This window comes from Crocuta crocuta, unplaced genomic scaffold, assembly GCF_008692635.1.
Source record: "Crocuta crocuta isolate KB4526 unplaced genomic scaffold, BGI_CrCroc_1.0 scaffold448, whole genome shotgun sequence".
Lineage (NCBI taxonomy): Eukaryota > Metazoa > Chordata > Mammalia > Carnivora > Hyaenidae > Crocuta > Crocuta crocuta.
The window spans coordinates 4002899-4020582 of NW_027532411.1; the positions used below are offsets into that span (position 1 = coordinate 4002899).

At 39.4% G+C, this 17684-nt stretch overlaps 1 protein-coding gene across 4 annotated transcripts in view; it reads right to left on the reverse strand.

Moving 5' to 3' along the window:
- Positions 1-17684, reverse strand: part of ENPP2 (ectonucleotide pyrophosphatase/phosphodiesterase 2) — a 76926-nt gene that overhangs the window by 32520 nt on the left and 26722 nt on the right. For all 4 annotated transcript variants that reach the window (XM_077778919.1, XM_077778917.1, XM_077778918.1 and 1 more), the window contains exons 9-13: positions 17033-17088; positions 12213-12278; positions 11469-11541; positions 4295-4403; positions 1167-1292 (exon numbers count right to left, since the gene is read on the reverse strand). In XM_077778919.1, coding sequence (XP_077635045.1) covers positions 1167-1292; positions 4295-4403; positions 11469-11541; positions 12213-12278; positions 17033-17088 — 430 coding nt within the window. The remainder of the gene's footprint in view (positions 1-1166; positions 1293-4294; positions 4404-11468; positions 11542-12212; positions 12279-17032; positions 17089-17684) is intronic.

The following is a 17684-nucleotide window of genomic DNA, read 5'->3' on the forward strand; positions in this document are numbered from 1 at the left end:
ACATATAGGAAAGCATTCGTGATGTATGAAATATTTAATTATTGGTAGTTATTATCTCATTGGTCCCAAGAAGGTTTTCCTTTTCCCCTAAAACAACCTCCTCATTCCATTTACCATTCCATTTACTGAAAGACCTTTCAATATAGACAAAACCTGTCTCGCATAAGCCCTGAAATGCAAGTGCTGATTCAAGAGCTACCGCAGTGACCTGTGTCCTGCCTCTGGCCAGGGCCTTCCTGTCTCAAGTGAGCAGAGGAGAAGGAAGGACCCGGAGGACAGAAAGGGCATGGAAAAGAGACGGCAGAAACACAGACGATTTGTTTATTTTACAGCGTTGCCTGGAGCTGACCTTGGAACAGTTCCCATTTGTGTTGACTCAGGAACGCAGTTTGGGAAAAACTTAATTTTCCAAAGCTCTACACTTTTGCCAATGGTTTCTTATTCCCAAGGCTAAAACCTCTAAAGGAACCCCCCCCCCAAATGCAGCATGTCTCCAATAAAACTGTGGACTTCTCAGAAGCTAGGCAGGCACCACCTAAAACATCTTAGTTTAGAAATAAAGGTCCTTGTCAGTAGCATATCGTAAACTGAGTGTGTACAAAATAAGTGATAAGATTGTTCCTCTTTATTTCTAATCTTTCAAAATGGCTGCCACTTCCCAAGGGTTCTGTCAATCACTTTGATAAAACTGAAGAGTCCCCTTTAACTGGGCTCCTAGGGACATTCAGGGTCTGAGTGTGGTTCTGCCAACCCTGTCATAGACTCCCTGGCCTCAGCTAAAGGGTAAGCCTGAACCTCTTGTTGAAATGTTCCTCTGCTGTAAACAGAAGTTTATGGTTATACGCATGTCTCAAATTAAGTGTATTTTCCACATAAAGAAAACAAGAGCAAATATTTACATAATGCTATCATGCGCCAGGACCCACTCTGAGTGATACACATAGATTTATTTTCACAACAGCTTGATCCAGTAGCTGTTATTACATCCCATTTTTCAGATGAAAAAGTTGAGGCTTAGAGTTTGTACATAACTTATTCAAGGTCACTCAGCTAAGAAGTAGCAAAGGTAGGATTTTTACACAAGTAGTTCAGCTTCAGAGAACAAGCTTGTGCCTACTCTACTGTATTACCATTCCAACAACTTAGTATTTTAAGAATCAACTTACATTTAGCATTATTGCTAAATTTGGACCGAATTCTTCCTAGAGTTCCAGGCACTAACGTAATGTCATCCACATTAGTCAGGTAATTGCTTAAGAACTCCGTTCTGTCACATGTGACATCTTCCATTCCTATGGGGAGAAACAAAAGTATTTTTAGACGATTTTTAGATGATTGTAAACTTAATATTCTGATACAGACACTAAAAAGAACACCCAGGCATCTCCCTAATTCATTTGCAGCAACTTAAAGTAAGGATCCCCCTCTTTTGAGATTTCTTAACTTGACTTTAAATTTTTAATGCTTCTTTATATAATCATTTCACCAGATTTTGATACAGTCATATCATCTTGCAGTGCCAGAAGGTGGAAAATGCATCATCTCCATGATCATTTTAAGTCATTCAGCAGGAACAACAAGACAAAGGAAGTAACTATGATCTTCTTTTTTAAAAAGCGCTATTTACACAGTCCTTATGGAAAAGATCTACTCTTAAAAAAAAAAATCCTAGATTGCTTCAAACTCTTCCCAGCTGGGGGTGGTGTAAATAACTGGAATACATAGTTCTGTGTCCCTTTTACAAAATGTCATTTTCCAATTCTCTCTCTCTAATATATCTCCTGAGCTGAGTACATAATCACCAGTCCTCAGTCTGTCTCCACTGGTGGCCTTGGATGTTACGACAAAACAATACTGGCAACAAGAGATGAGAAAAAAAAAATGTCGGCCCCAATGACCACCCAAACTGAAAAACAAAATACTGTTGAAAACAAGTTGTAAACAATGTAATCAGTCAAAACAGAAAGCTAGCAACTCAAACACAAAGAGGGTCTAGGTAGAAAATTTTTTTTAACCAACCAATATTCCTACCCTACCCAAACTTTGTTTCCTGCCCCCATCCAAAAAAAAAAAAAAAAGCTTAATCAATATTAAAAATAGATGAATGAAAAAACAGCGTAAACTCAAATGTCAGAATAATAGACTATGAGGACTGGTAGAAACATTTATGGTCATTTTGGAATTTATGAAATGACCCAGAACAATGAAGGTTTCATATACTGCTTTGCACAAGCCAATCTGTAGATCAAAAATAAGTGATTCTGTAAAGGATGTCCTAAGGTTTTGGAATAAAGAAACATAACCCAGAGCAGCACAGACCTGATAAAATCCAAATTATCACCTTCTGGGATCGCAGATCAAGACACCCCACCCCTTTTGCATTACAAATGGGAATGAAGACAAAAACATATCCCAGCTTTGCACAAAGTTTATACAACTTGTCTTTTGACATTTGAACCATCATAAAGGAAAAACAGTGAACAGCTACTCTTTTAGTACCCTGTTCACTCAGGAAGAGGAAGTCTCAAAACACATGTTAGTGGAGGACTGGAAGGATCTTCCATTTGTTATATGCCTAGAAAGTCACTCATGCCACCCCAGTGGTAATCCATCTCCCTTGCTTTCAAAGACCATACGTGAAGAACTTCTCAAGCGCCATCACCTCTCACTCTCTGGACTGACTCTGTAGGTAGTATTAGTGGTTTCATTCTACAGACGAGGGGGCTGCATATGAAGAGGTGGCTCTTTGGCGGTACAGTGCAATTTGCTCTCCATTGAAATTACTTCTTACTCCAAAGCCCAGCTCTGAAACATGAGACCATACTACCTTTTAAGAAAGGGATGCAATGACTTCCCAACACTAAAGCAATCTACTCATCTCAGAAGCCTGAACCTTGGTAGGACAAGGTTTTAAACTAAGACCTTTACAATGCTCCAGCATGTGACTCACTGGGACCCACCCACTTCTTAGACATTGGGCTCCAGCCTGTGACCAAATGCTCTTGACGCCTCTGGACAACTTAAATGGAATCAGCTGTGTCACGTGCTCTAGGATCTCTGTCTTGTCTGTAGCTCTCTCCCAAGTCAATCTCTTAGAGCATGATCTTGCAGAAGGTCACATTTAGCCCCTGCCACACAGCAAGCAAGTCCCAAAACTTTTTTTTTTATTTCTCTTAGATTTTCTAGGACATTCTGGAAAGAAAACTACAGGCCCAAAGCAGACCTTTGACTAGGGACACTTGCCTGCCATTCTTAATAGAACTACCAAAGAGTCTATCAATTTGTTTTTCTGAAACCCTTTCCTAGAAGGGAGCAGTCCCACCTTCTAGGGTCACTCGTTCAATGTGATAGTTCTGGAATGCAGGAGGCACTCTCTAGATAGAATTCAGGGTGCACAGCTGTGAAGAAGAACGCCCTCGGAGGAACTCCCTGCAGCTCCGTAATATCTAATGTTTATGATGTTCAAAAAAGTGGTTATGAATTTTTCTACTTTATACAGTGACGTAGAAAACACTGCTTCTTCCTCTCTTTAACAGTTTCTGTACTGAAGCAAGGTCCTGTGGTTTTGGTCTTGAATTCCCTCAGGGAATATAGGGAAATCATTTTACTTATATACCTCTTCTTTGACAAGAATCCTATGTCTCTTCCTCCTTATCATATTTAGATTTATTTTTTTAGCCACATAAACTGTAGGCTCCTTATGGGGATGTGACTAGCAGAGATGAGGTAGTATCAACTGATATGTCACAGAGACAAAGCTATTAATACCACAAGCAAATTGTCTGCCACACTTTGGCAAGAGACAGATTTTTGTGGAAAGATTTCCTTTCCTGCAAAGAAAAGGATGATGCAGGAAGTCCCTGGTTTGGGTCAAAATGATCCAGGGTCAGGTGCCTAGGTGGCTCCGTTGGTTAAGCATCCGACTTTGGCTCAGGTCATGATCTTGTGGTTTGTGAGTTTGTGCACCTCATTGGGCTCTGTCCTGACAGCTCAGAGCCTGGAGCCTGCTTCAGATTCTGTGTCTCCCCCTCTTTCTGCTCCTCCCCAGCTCATGCTCTCTCTCAATAATAAATAAATATTAAAAAAAATTTTATTTTTCAAAATGATCCAGGGTCACCTTGTGTCATCTCACGCTTTTGAGTCATGGCCTGATTTCTTTCTCTGCCCTGAAGAAAGAGGGAAGAAGGTGAAAAATGCAATCTGGGATTTTGAGGGCAAGGGTTCTTCTCAACACCATCAGAAGAAACATGATCTGTGTAGTTGTTCTATTAGTGAAGAAGAAACAAAGGTTTACCATGGTCTCCAACAAAGATGACATTGACACAGCGATGCAGCTTCAGCTGTTTCAGTCCATCCATTAATTGCCCCACTGTTTTGTCAATTTCCCTCAGAGGATTTGTCATCTGGAAAAAAGAGGAAATTAGTCCCTGCAGGTTTTTGGGGATTCTTTTCCTTTTAGTTTCTCATAGATCTTCTACCCCTAGAATATTCTGGAAAGAAAAGTTCAGGCCCAGAGGCAGAGCTTTGTCTAGGGAGATCTGCCGGCTGCTCTTAATGGAAATCTGTTCTGAGCACTTTTATTTGTATTATTTCAGGAATGTAAAATCTCCCCTCATTCAATCCCTTTTAAGATTCTGTGGTACAAAAATATCAGGAATATTAAGGACAATTTTTTTTTTGGAGATAAACTGGCCCTTCTAAAATGTAACAGTGTTGGGGCGCCTGGGTGGCTCAGTCGGTTAAGCATCCGACTTCAGCTCAGGTCATGATCTCACAGTTCATGGGTTCGAGCCCCGTGTCGGGCTCTGTGCTGACAGCTAACTCAGAGCCTAGAGCCTGCTTTGGATTCTGTGTCTCCCTTTCTCTCTGACCCTCCCCTGCTAACACTGTCTCTCTCACTCTCCCAGAAATAAATAAAACATTAAAATTTTTTTTTAAATAAAATGTAACAGTGTTATTTAAATCCAAGAATTTTGAGAGTGAGCAGAAAGTCAGATGGATAGTTTAAGCCTCTTGTTCGCTAGGTGAAATCACATCAGATTTTGAACGATGGTAAGAAGATGGAGGCTAAGTGAATCAAAAACAGTTCTGAGGTAAAATGGTGCCCTTCCATTTGATGCTAAATTAGAACATCATTAATACAATGGAATCCATGTAATGTTTCCGAGAACTTAACTGTCAATGTCTGAAAATAATAGATTCCATAATAGAATCTCTTCCAAGAAACAAGCTTACTAGAAGAATCTCTTCTAAGAAACAAGCTATTCCTTCTCAGTTTAGTTCCTTTCAAGCTGATTTTGAGTGAATAAGAATCTCCAAGAGTCTTAACTTCAAAAGAAGTGAACAACTGAGCTTGTTCTAAAATTCTTATTCAGCCTAAGGAAATATGAAAGCTCAGTTGTCTGAAGATTTCCCAAGCTTAAGAAATATAATCCATCTCTCACTTTCTTGCCTCCAGTGGAAGCTTCTAACAGCACGAATGCTCCCACACACTAGCAACTTCCCCTGTCACTGTCCTCTCTATGCAATGGAAAGATTTCCAAGAAACACTTCATCAGACAAACACTTGACAGTACTTCAGGCGAATTTTACAACTTAGCTACAACCACACACGTACACCCAAGATGACTGGTAAGAACAGAAGGGTCTGCATATCATTTTTTATTTCAGACATAGAATATTATCTTCCATTAGACTCTTCTCAGATGACTCAAGACCTCTTCTCAAATCACGTCCTCAGTTAAATCAAGCATAAACTTGTTTTTCTTCATGGCAGGAGTCGGGATTTCCAATTTTGTCCCAAGGAGTAAGTCACAAGTGAAAAGTCTCAGAATGATATGTGCAAGCATCATCTGAAGGACTAACACGTGCGGAACTAAATGGTATTTACTTTCAGGAAAACCATGCTTTCGTCTAAGACCTTTGCCTCAACAAAAACATACCAAAAGCATTATATATGTCAATCCTTGGCAATGCCTTACTTTCACCAGACAACTCAGGCGAAATCCATGACCTGCTTCTCAGTGATGATTTCAGATAGTCATAAGCAAAAGAGTGCCTCAGAAACCTGAAGGTTTTGAGAAAAGTGACAACTTCTAGCCTGTTCTGAATGGACCGAAAAGAGTCAACATTACTCATGTCTCTAATAAGAAAATACAGACAGTTCCAACTACCCACTGTCTTCTCTTTCTTTCCATCTCAGCTATTCCCTTGTCTATAACCTAAGACCTTTTCTGGACTCTGAAGGTATGCACCACTAGCCTGCGCCAATTTTCTATTGAGTTCTAATTTACATGATCTTTGAGGAATCCCCTCGCTGCTTTGCTGGATTGTTCTCAAGAACCAAGGCTACAAACCATTGTAAAAAGTCCATGAATAAGTGCAAGCAGAACCAACAGCCTTTCCAACATTCGTTCAAGCCTAAATGTTAATACTAGTTTTAGGGCAACTGATTCTAAAGAAAGTGGAAGGTTCTTTTTTCCCCGTCTTGCTGAAAGTTCAAGAGGTCTTCACACTCGTGTTAACCTCTGAAGTGCCAGATTCTTCTGGACTCAAAGCCAAGGATGACACAGCCAGAGTTTTTCTGAAACATATTCAGCTGATTTTCAAACCAAGGCACTAAAGAAAACCTTCAACTCAGACCTACCCGCCACAAAGCTTTGGAACAATAGATAAACTTACTTTGTCCTGACGAGTTTCCGCAGCATAATGATCCATTCTATGTAATTTTCTTCTTCTTTTCTTTGGAGGAGCAACTGGTCTTTCCTGTCTCCTCTTAGGGGTAACCTTCCTCTTAGGTCTCTTAGCCGGAGTAAGAGGTGAGCCATAACTACTCTCCTGTACTGGCGGATAGAGATGTCTGGACTCAGAAGTCGTCTGGCCCTCTGGGTCAGATAATAATGCTCACACTTTGCCATCTTGGGCCAGCAGAGCCTTAGTTAGAAAAACTAAGGCTCCTTAAGTGAGAGAAAGTTGGTAGGAGGACTGATTCATGGAACTCTATTGAGAGAAGCTTCCTAAACCCATCTTGAGGCTGTCATCAGAGCTTCTTCACTGAGAGCAAGAATATAATTTAAGAGAATCTAGTCACGTGGGTTTCTCTTGGGCTAAGAGACTACTTGTGGATATACCTAAAGGTGACATACAGTCCTGCACTCCATTAACTCTCACATTAGGGAGAGACTGGTCTTTGGTTATGAAACGCTCTCCCTTTATAAAGTGCTAGCAGAAATCCAAATAGAATACTAGCCATTTAGTCATTTCAAGGTAACTATGGAATTCATGTAGGTGGCTCCAATTCAGAATCTGATGGATATCTGTTCACACCACCAACATATCAAAGCAAGTGTCACCTTCATTCGCAAGGATTAGGGGAAACATTTTACACCAAGGATGGAGTGGAACATAAATAATAAGCAACCCTCCTTGGACATGAATGTGTTCTTAGACAAATCAGGACTTTCAGCAGGAGAAAGAACTTCCCACTGATAATTTAGGTTTTTGGTACAGAGGGACTCTAAAGCCAAGAGAGAACCATAAATAAAACTGTCTTTTAAAAATTATCTTGTAAACTAGGTAAAATGTAAAAATCATCAAGATCTCTTTCATCTTGGTATAGATCACAAGAAAGAGTCTATGTTCTTATACTCTTTCTACACATCTTGTTGTGAAAATCTAGAGAGAGTGGTGAAGGCTGACACAGAACTTGAGTAAGGAAGATAACCTTTGGGACTTCCAAATGCTAGAGAAAAATAGGCCCCTGATTTGCTGATGGTGCAAAAGTGAATTAGAGCCGCAAGCCCTGACATCTCCCTGGCTGAGTCTCTCCTGGTGCGACTGCTCCGAGAATCATTCAGATGCAAGAAGGGGCGGGAGGGGAACAATGTTAGTGTATCCAAAAGGGAGCCCATCTGCCATGCCATTTCACCATTTCCAGAGCAAGCCACTGCAAAGGCATTTTTGTTTCTGCCTCATCATCTGTCCCTGGAGAGCAATTGAAAGACACAGCCCATGGACTCTGGTTTGGTGGTTTAAAAAAAAAAAAAAATGCATCTAGTTTCAGGCAGTTCTCCATGAGAAGAGAAGCAAAAGGAAAAAGAGAGTTTCCCATTTCATGGTCACTGAATACATTTCAGCTAGCGCTCAAGTCGGCCCATCAGACACTCGGCCATTTGCAAGAGACCATCCAGAAGACTCCAAAGGCGAGACCTTCTGGTTGCAGCAGGTTAGAGGAGCAGCGGGAGAAACATGATTTAGCCAAAATGAGTTTTCATCCAGTGATTATATTGCATGTACTTCCTTCTTCAAATGTTAGAGGTAGACAAAAGCTAAGTTTTCACTGACCAGCCATACTTTAGTCTGACTTGAGAAGATTTTAGCCTGAGGTTATTAGGAGGATGGGAGGAAGAGGGGCAAATTTCCCTGCTTTTCAGAAGGATACTTTGCCATCTGAAGGTAGTAACTAGCCAGCCAAAGCTCTGCCTCTAGGCCTGGGAGAGCAGCCGAACAAGGAGTCACAGAGAAAGCACAGAAAGTCAAAGAGAAACAGATTGCGCCAACAATCAAAAGCAAGCATGTTTCTGAACATTCGCCATCACGCTATGAAGCCAGGAGCAATACACCATTTCTTGAAGCTATCAGCCCAAAGTTTGGTCATCTCATTTAACAGTCTTTGACAATCGTCCTGGAAAAAGTATACTCAGATAGTAAGCAAATAACGCACAGATTTCAACTTCGTTGTAGCACACAGCATTTTGAATTTTTTCAGTTAAATTTCAAATGCAAGGTATTCTCTCATTAGATGTAAATGATGACATGTTTTGCTGATTTTATAAATAATATTTCCATTTGTAAAGTCTTTACACACACACCACATGTATATAATGGATATACGGGTATATAAACCAATTTGTCTACTACAGAAAAGAGGTTTTGCTGCCTTGTTTGGGTTTCACGTTTTTAAAGTGTAAATGGTTTTGCTTTTTTTTGTTCAGTAAAAATAGGATTCCTAGAGCCAAATGAAAAATAGTTGAAATCTGAAATATCTCTTGCTTTACCGGGAGAAAGTGACCAGGTTACCGGGTTATCATAATTGAAGATACACTCCACGTACCTAATTAAGAGTGTTTTACTCCGTGGATACATGAGAACGTCCCAGTTTGCAAGGAAGTAGTAATACTAAAAAGAACATAGCACGAATACTTCCAAGTCTTAATTCAAAAATTCTAGAGGAAAAAAATTCTCTGTTTGTATATTTAGGAGCAACTCTGAACAAGCATCATCATTATAACAAACGAAAGCATCTTATATTATGTTCCATTTATCACTGCTCAGTACTTTAAAAAAAAGTCAGTTTATTTCTTGACTAAAGCATGCACACACACTTTACTGTACACAAGTACAACTGAACTACACACACTAGCAATCCAGAGATGTTCTTGGATAAAAAACACTTATTGCCAAGCGGTGTGACCTTCCAAGGAAATGAGGAGCATAAGAGGTATATTTCATCTACATGGTCAAAAGCCAACTTTTGACATGAAGAAAGTCTTCTGTATGAATTGAACATGGTTATTAATGACCACTCTGCTTATGTCCTGGACTGAAGGAGGGATAAACGGTCCCATGGGAAAACCCTGGTCCAGGAGTTCTGAGACTCTACGTCTCAGTCCGCTTCCCTGCCAGGAGACGCGAGCTGCCTCTGTCCTCTTTAAATACCGGCCGCTTCCTTTTAAAAGAAGGGCTATGCCAACCTCTCCCATAGGATCTTTTAAGGGATATTATTATCCAAGCAAGGTTGAACTTTTAAGTAAGGCACATGGAACTACTTAAGATTTTTTTTAACATTTTAATAAAATGTAGTTCCTTTTGTTCACTTTAGATTAATCGCAAAGAAAGTCATCCTAAAGATAAAACAAGCAAGCAGGCATGCTTGCTCTGGGAAGAAGAACATTTGTGTTTCATGCAGATGTTTATCTCATTTTTATCATTTGTGTTTCATAATCATGCAACACTCGTTAAACATCAAAGGGACAGGAAAAAGAGCATCAGACTTATATAACTTCAATGATTTAAGGCAAACTAAGAATGGTTTCACATAGTCATTAGTTTCCAGCGTTTAAAAAAATCACAACAGAATTGATGTTAAAACATTCAGAACTATTTATGGCTTCTTGGTATTTACTGGCTTTGTTTAGATATACTGCATTTTGCTCAAAAGTATTTAAACCAAGTATTTCCTACTCCATCTTATGCTGAACACAATGAACTTAATTATCACAAACACTGTTGTCACAGCCTATTAGAGAATGGAAGGCAGTTTCCATTAACAGAGTTTTTGAAATGATTTCTTATCCCAAATCAAATTTTATTGTGTCAATGTAGACTTTACCACCCTAGTTAGAAAGAGAGATGGGAAATGTTTTAGATTTGCAAATCCTGTCATGTATTAAAATGACCTATGCTGCACCACTGGGGAGATTTCCATCTCCAGATGAATGAAGAACATAATAAAATACAACCATCTCTTTCCCACCTCTGAATTTGAAGTTATACTGGATATCACATAACAGATTGTTTTCAACTAAGATTCCTGACTGTTTGATAAAAGGGCATTACATTGCTTTGCTAAATAGATTCATTCAATACTGCATCTCTCTCAGTTAAGACTTAATTTCAGGCATCTGGGTGGCTCAGTCAGTTAAGCATCGGACTTTGGCTCAGGTCATGATCTCACTGTTTGTGAGTTCGAGCCCCTCACTGGGCTCTGTGGAGATGACTCAGAGCCTGGAGCCTGCTTCGGATTCTGTGTGCGTCTCTCTCTCCTTCCCTCCCCTGCTCACACATGTTCTCTCTCTGTCTCTCTGTCTCTCTCTGCCTCTCTCTCTCATAAATAAATAAATATTAAAAATTTTTTTTAAAGAATTATTTCCATTTGGAGGAGTAACAGATACATTCATAGTCTTGATTGTGGTGCTAGTTTCACAGGTATATACCTATGCCTAAATTTATTAAATAAAAAGGGTCTAGTGCTATCACATATACCAGGTTTATTGCACCTGCTCAGGCTATTGGAGCTACTCAGCTGACCTACCCTCTCTGAACTGCATAATCATTGTAACGGAGCTGAAATTCAGTTGTAATGCTTTGTATTGTGTGTTTCCTCTCCAGATGCCTTTCCACTCCTATCCCAGGGATGGAAATGCCAACCCTTCCGATCCTTCACCTTTTGACCAACGCCTTCAGGGATGGCATATACCTCTCCTATGAATATCAAATCAATCTGAAATGAAATTCTTATAAGAGAAACAGGTATGTTTAAGACTTTTCACAGTGTTTTTAGTCTTGTAGTTCTTTGACTTTGTATAAAGTTTGCATAGCAAGACACTTTGTATGAGTCCTAAAATAAAGTCAGTAGGTCAGCTAGCCAGGGGCACAGGTTCTCCTCAAGCAGATGATAAGCTACTAACCTCAGGGCCAAAAGGGCCATATTTGTGTCCAGAGAAATCAGGTTGTTCCGAATAGAAGGCATAGACTGAAGGCCTACGGGAAAATTGGGAAGTTCAGAATCTCCCCCAAACCACATATAACAAAGAATATCAGTGTCCCTTCACATTAAGAAAAAATTCTCTCAAATCAAGTTAATTAATATCCCAACCGCTGTTAGTATTAACATGAAAAATGTCTTTATTGTTTTTTGGGGGGGGTAGGAGTTCTATTTTTTCCACATCCACTCCCCCCTACACCACCCCCACTGTAGTAACTGCCTGGTACCACTTTCAGGGACCAAACGTCACAAAAGATTATCTGAACATAAACTCAGGAGGTCTTTGATCCTCAAGATAATAGAGCCCAGTGAAAATTCACATGGACCATGCAGCCTGCAGTCTGAAAGAACAACTCCATTAAAGTGAAAAGTCAGTCTTAATACTTCCCTGGCATCCTTGGGATGCTGCTGGTTCATTTATCAAAGCCAGGAACTCCCTTAACCTCTGCTGTAGTGGCCAGGAATCATAGCCGTAGTTCAACCATGTAATTAAGTGGTCCCCAATATCCTATATCCATCATTTCCTTCTTAGGGAATGTAACGGTCAAGACTGAGAACCATAAAACTTTTCTATTTCACAGCCCATCTAGTTTTCACCCAATTCTAACCTATGATGGAAACAGACTGAAGAAAGGAGAGAGGAAGTCAGGGAGATGGAAACAAATACCTTTCATCGTCTGGCAGGGTGAGCCACTGCAGTATGGTTAAGATTCTCCGCTCGTGAGGGATGACACTGTAGGGTGATAACACGTAAAGTATGATGTTAGGTTGCATTTCCACAAACTTCAGCCTGATGACTGCTCCCTCCAGCACCAGGACCAAGGGCTCTCTATTTACCACCATCTGCTTTCACGTCTTTGTCGTAAAGGGCCCTCTTTCGAATTAGCATTTAAACTCCCACTTCCATTTGCAACATATTGTTCGACCTTTGGAAACTCTGATTCACAATCAGATGAGCAACATGTCTGGCTGACAGAGATTCTGCTACAGGCAGAAAAGGACCCTGGGCTCAGGCGCCTTGCCATTTAGTGAGTAAATCCATTAGTTATGGTTACCAGGACTGACATTCCCAATGCTTCTGGCTGGTAGTGTGACCTCTCTTAACCTCTACCCCACTTTGACCTCTCTGGGCCTCAGTTTACTCATTAGCATAAAAGGTAATAGCAAAGCACACTGCACATAGCTTGTCATAAAGATAAAATGAGACAAAACAAGCAAAGGGCATGTACAGGGCCTACCCGCATAGTAAGTTCCAAAAAAAATCACTTTATTTTTATTAATGATCATAATTAGTTATCATTCTTCCTCTAAAGACCTATATGACTTTGGAAACGTTATTTAATCTGAAATTTTACATTCTTCCTCTATAAAATAAGGGGTTAGGAAAGGTATTCTTGAAATTCTTTTCTAGCTCTATCAAAATCTATCAAGAATAGGCACCTATAATTATGAGACTGACAGAAAGGGTATAATCTTCATCCACAATGACTTTTGTGTTTAAGTCTCATTCCTCTGTTGAAATATAATTACCCAAAATCTGGCACCAGCTTTGAGAGCTCTCAGCTAACACGATAGTACTGTATCCTGGGCTGAGTTTCACTGAGATGCTCACAAGCTGAGCAATGTCTTTATTTATGGGGAAATTGGCTTATTCTTTCCTAACAAGTACACGACATGTTTTTCTGCTCCCGCATCTGAGACCAGGCATTAGAGCTTGTTTATGATGAACTCAAACTAAAGCCCAAGTTTAACTGTGGTCAGTAAACATTACTGTGGCCAGGAGTGACCCGCCGTATGAACTGTGTTCCCTGGGTGATAATGGTGTCAATGTAGGTTCACCAGCTGTAACAAATATACCACTTGGGCGGAGGACATTGGTAATGGGGGAGGCTAGGCAAGCACAGGGGCAAAGGGGCTTGGAAAGTTCCTATACCTTCCAGCTCAGTTCGCTGTGAACTTAAAACTGCTCTAAATAATAAACTCTATTGAAAACGTATTGTGAGATATAGGGTGAGCCATTTACACTTTTACTCTTGGTGGAGGTGAACAAGAGAAAGCTGGGAGAGAGACCAAACGTCAGAGCCATGGTAGAAGGCTGGAGCTGGCAGGAGCCCTAATCAAGCTGCTCTTCTCCCCAGGCCACCCCTAAACCCCCATCCCCACCAACGCTCCTAGATCAGAGTTTTGTCATTCCGCCCTCCCAGTCTAGACCTATGCCAGCAGCCCAGAAAATCATGTTTACCATAAAATGAGTCCTAATCTAAACAAATTCCAAGGCTACTGAATTAATGTGACCATGTTTATTATATCCTATAATTGAATTAGAAATAGGCATAGAAAAGCCAAGATCATCACTTAAGGTATTTAATTCATCAGCCCCAGAAGTCCTCTGTATCTGAGCAAAATAATTACGTATCTAGAATTCTTTCCTAACTAAAAAAAAAAAAAAAAAAGCAAATGTTTTAGCCTTTTCATTTTACCTTATTTCACAACCTACCTACAAGCTGCTTTATTTTACATAATTGGTGTTAAACTTGCTTGATACTAATGGAAAAATACATGCTAACAGAATTTGCGTCGAGCTCAGAACACGCATCCTCTAACGCCTTCATTGGATGGGGTGCTTGACCAGCAAGGAATAAAAGCATCAACTCTGCGGCTGGAATGCTTGGGTTTGGAGGCTGACTCAAACATGTATTGGTGATGAAACTTTGCCAAGTTACTTAACCTTTCAGTGCCTCAATAAAATGAGGATAATAATAGCTCCTACCTCCTAAGGTTGTTTTAAGGATTAAAAGAGATAATATGTGTAAAGCACTTAGAATAGTGCCTGGCATAAAGAGTTTAGAGAAACGTTAGCTTTTATTATTATGCACTGGATTCACAGGTCCACGGAGATGACACACTCATTCATGAAATGTTTGTTAAAAGTATAACATGTTCAAGGCATTTGGGTGAATGTAAATAAAGATACAAAATTCTCCTACTAAAAAGACCATTAGAAGGAGTCGCCAATCTCTTCTTAGAAAGATAAGCAGGGGATTATCATTTTCTGGGCAGGAGCCGAGTATGTGTGGGTAGTAAGAACCAGAGATGAGAACTGTAGATGCCTGAATATCCATCCAAACTGTGACCCTGGGCATAACATTTTACCTCTCTCGACTGCGCTATTCTAACCTTGCCAATGAGGAGCTGGACAAAGAGGTCTCTAACTTTCCTAGGAGTTCTACATTTTCTTTATGAAATTACCCCAGGGATCTAAAAGACATAGACCTTAGCCATTAGTGTTTAAAACACAGCTCAGAGACAGCACAAACAAATGTGGCAAAGGAAGAGTGCGTGTCCAAACGGAAAGGGAATCGGCCCTTTGTGCCTCTGTCTTTACCATCACCATTTGATATAGAATTTGTCATGATACCAAGTAAGTCAGATATGGTCAGAAAAAGATAAAAAAATAGGGATGGAAAATGAAGGACCAGATGAGGCATTTAGTGTCAAAGGAGAACAAATTACCTTGGAACACATATAGCTCTTGTATGTCAATGTTGGAAGAGAGGATGTGGATTAGAAAACAAAAACCGTTTATTGGTTATTCTCTGTGTACTAAATACCCTACTAAGCACTTTAAATAAATTAGCTCATTCTATCTTCACAACACCCTTGAAAAAGATGCTGTCATCACCATTTAAAGATGAGGACATTAATTCATGAAGAGATTAAATCACTCGTCTACAGCCAGCAATCTATTAAGTAGCAGCGCTGGGATTAGAAGCAATCTAAACACTCACACATAAAAGGAATTATTGCCTTTGAAAATGAATTGACACACACACAAAATGTAATGGAGCATCAGCTGAGGATTACTTTGGAATAAAATGCTATCATTTAAAAAGCAAGAATAATTCTAGGTTGCACTACAGACTCACATTAAAAAGATGACCTTCAAACCTAAGTCTGTGGCTTGAATCTGGTTTCAAATTTAAAATTTTTCAGAATGTTATCATGTGTAGACTCCTCTGACATATATTCCATTAAAAAAATGAAAGTATCACCGCGGTTTGTGTGTGTGTGTGTGTGTGTGTGTGTTTTAGTTATAACAAGATTTTTTTTAAAGAAAGAAACAAACTAAATCCAAGTCACTCCCAGAATACAGAGATAAAAGAACAATAGCCTGAGAAGCAAAGCAAAACTAAGGACATCTTGAGAGCACACACAAGCTACCTTCTTAGAAGTAGTTTGAAATGGGTGGAGAAAATTGCCGTTCAAAATCAGAACACTGGGCCTTTTCAATGAAGCTTTGCAGCAGTTTTGGGGGGTAAGGGTGGAGCCTAGGTATTAATTATGTTGTTGGCTACTCTCCATTCTGCTGGGCAAGTATGTTGTAGAGCAGAAGAAATCATTTCTGTAAGCATCTGTGATAGTCAAGGGTTACAGAAATGTAATGCAGATGATTAAATTTGTAAATCCACATGTCATCTGCATGTCATTTCTAACATACCCACACTTATTTCTCAACTCAGAAAACGTCTTTAAAAAAATAGGGGCAGGGCGTGGGGAGGGAGACTTTTAAAGAGTCACCCTGTCTTAAAATCACCAAACCCAGTTTCAACATAGTCCTTCAAATCTGAAAAAGCTACTTTTGTTCCTGAATTTGGAGAATATAGATGGTCCCATTCTGGATTAATCTGAACCTGTGATTGCTCTCAGCACACTACTGTTACAGAATAGTCAGATTTTTGTTAAGGCATAAGAGGCAAATATGGAAACAGCTTTAAGTGGTTAAAAAAAAAAAAAGATGGAAAGAACATCTCGGTGGGAACAAAATCCCCATGAAAGTTGAAACAGATTCCTTTTCTCACTAAGGAGCCTTAAAAATAATCAACATGTTGACACTTTTATTAGGTAAGATTCATCTTAAGACTACTTTATGAACATTAACTACTAATCCCCCCATTACCTCTGTGGGGAAGATGAGTGGTAGTTCCATTTTTCTTATTAGGAAAATCCTAGAGTTCAGTGGAAAATGGAGTGGAAACAGAGGGCTTGTCTCCTGTCTGGAATTTGCAATCTCTAGACTACTACATCAGCTGTCTGAGACCACACTAGACTTTTAATGTTGTGAACCAAAATAAATATAGCTTGTTATAATACATTTATAGAAAATGATAATACAAACCACAGCAATAAATAGTCTAAGAGAAATATAAAATCTTTGGAGGTAAGTTACCAAACTCCATAAGTGGACAGAAAAATCTGAAGGATGACAAGAAGAGAAAATCTTCTTTACATTCTATTAAGAAAAGATGAGGGGGGAAAAGAGAGGGAAGACCACTAAAAAGTACTTGGAAGATTATTTTCAGTCAGAAAATATAGAAAAGCTCAAGTGCTTTTATATTTAGCTGCAATGAAAATCAAATTGAGTTCATGTTTCATAAGCAGAATCATAATTGCAATTTTACAAATATTGATGAAATAAAGAGAACTTACACAGACCAGAAGAATGTCCCAGCTTTCACCCCTTGCTTGGTGGCTGTAATCCATAGCTAATGAGGAAAATATAAGAGGCTTACAACATGTTCTGAGATTTTTTTTCTTCTCAAAGAAGAAAAAGGTTTTAAAATATATTGGATCAGATCTCTTATACTTTACCCACACCCCATCATAAATTTCACATTATTTGCAATCATTCTCGTTTCACATCTGGAAGTCAGAATCAGTGTTTCCATAAATGTCATTCAATACATTCTCTGCAAAAGCTTTCAAAAGCTCTGCTGTGATTCCAGTGGCATTTTTTTAAAATTCCTATTTCATCTCAGAAGTCTCTTCTGTACCTGTCTTTTTTGATCATTGTTTTGAACATTTCACTTATATGACAGAATTCGGCTCATAAAAGGCCCCAGGAGTGGACCATATGTTTCCTGCCCTGTTGAAAGCCTATAGAGGAGAACCCCAATTTGGTACACAGCTGCTGCCAGAGTGTTGGAACCCAGCTTTGTCTTGTTGTATTTTAAGCTAGGTGGATGAGAAGGGGGGAAGAAGCTATTTTTTATTTTGGATTTTCCCTTGCATCTTTTATTTAGCCCTTCAATAAATGGAAATTTAAAAATAAGTTCCCAGGATACGTTAAGTGACCCAAGCA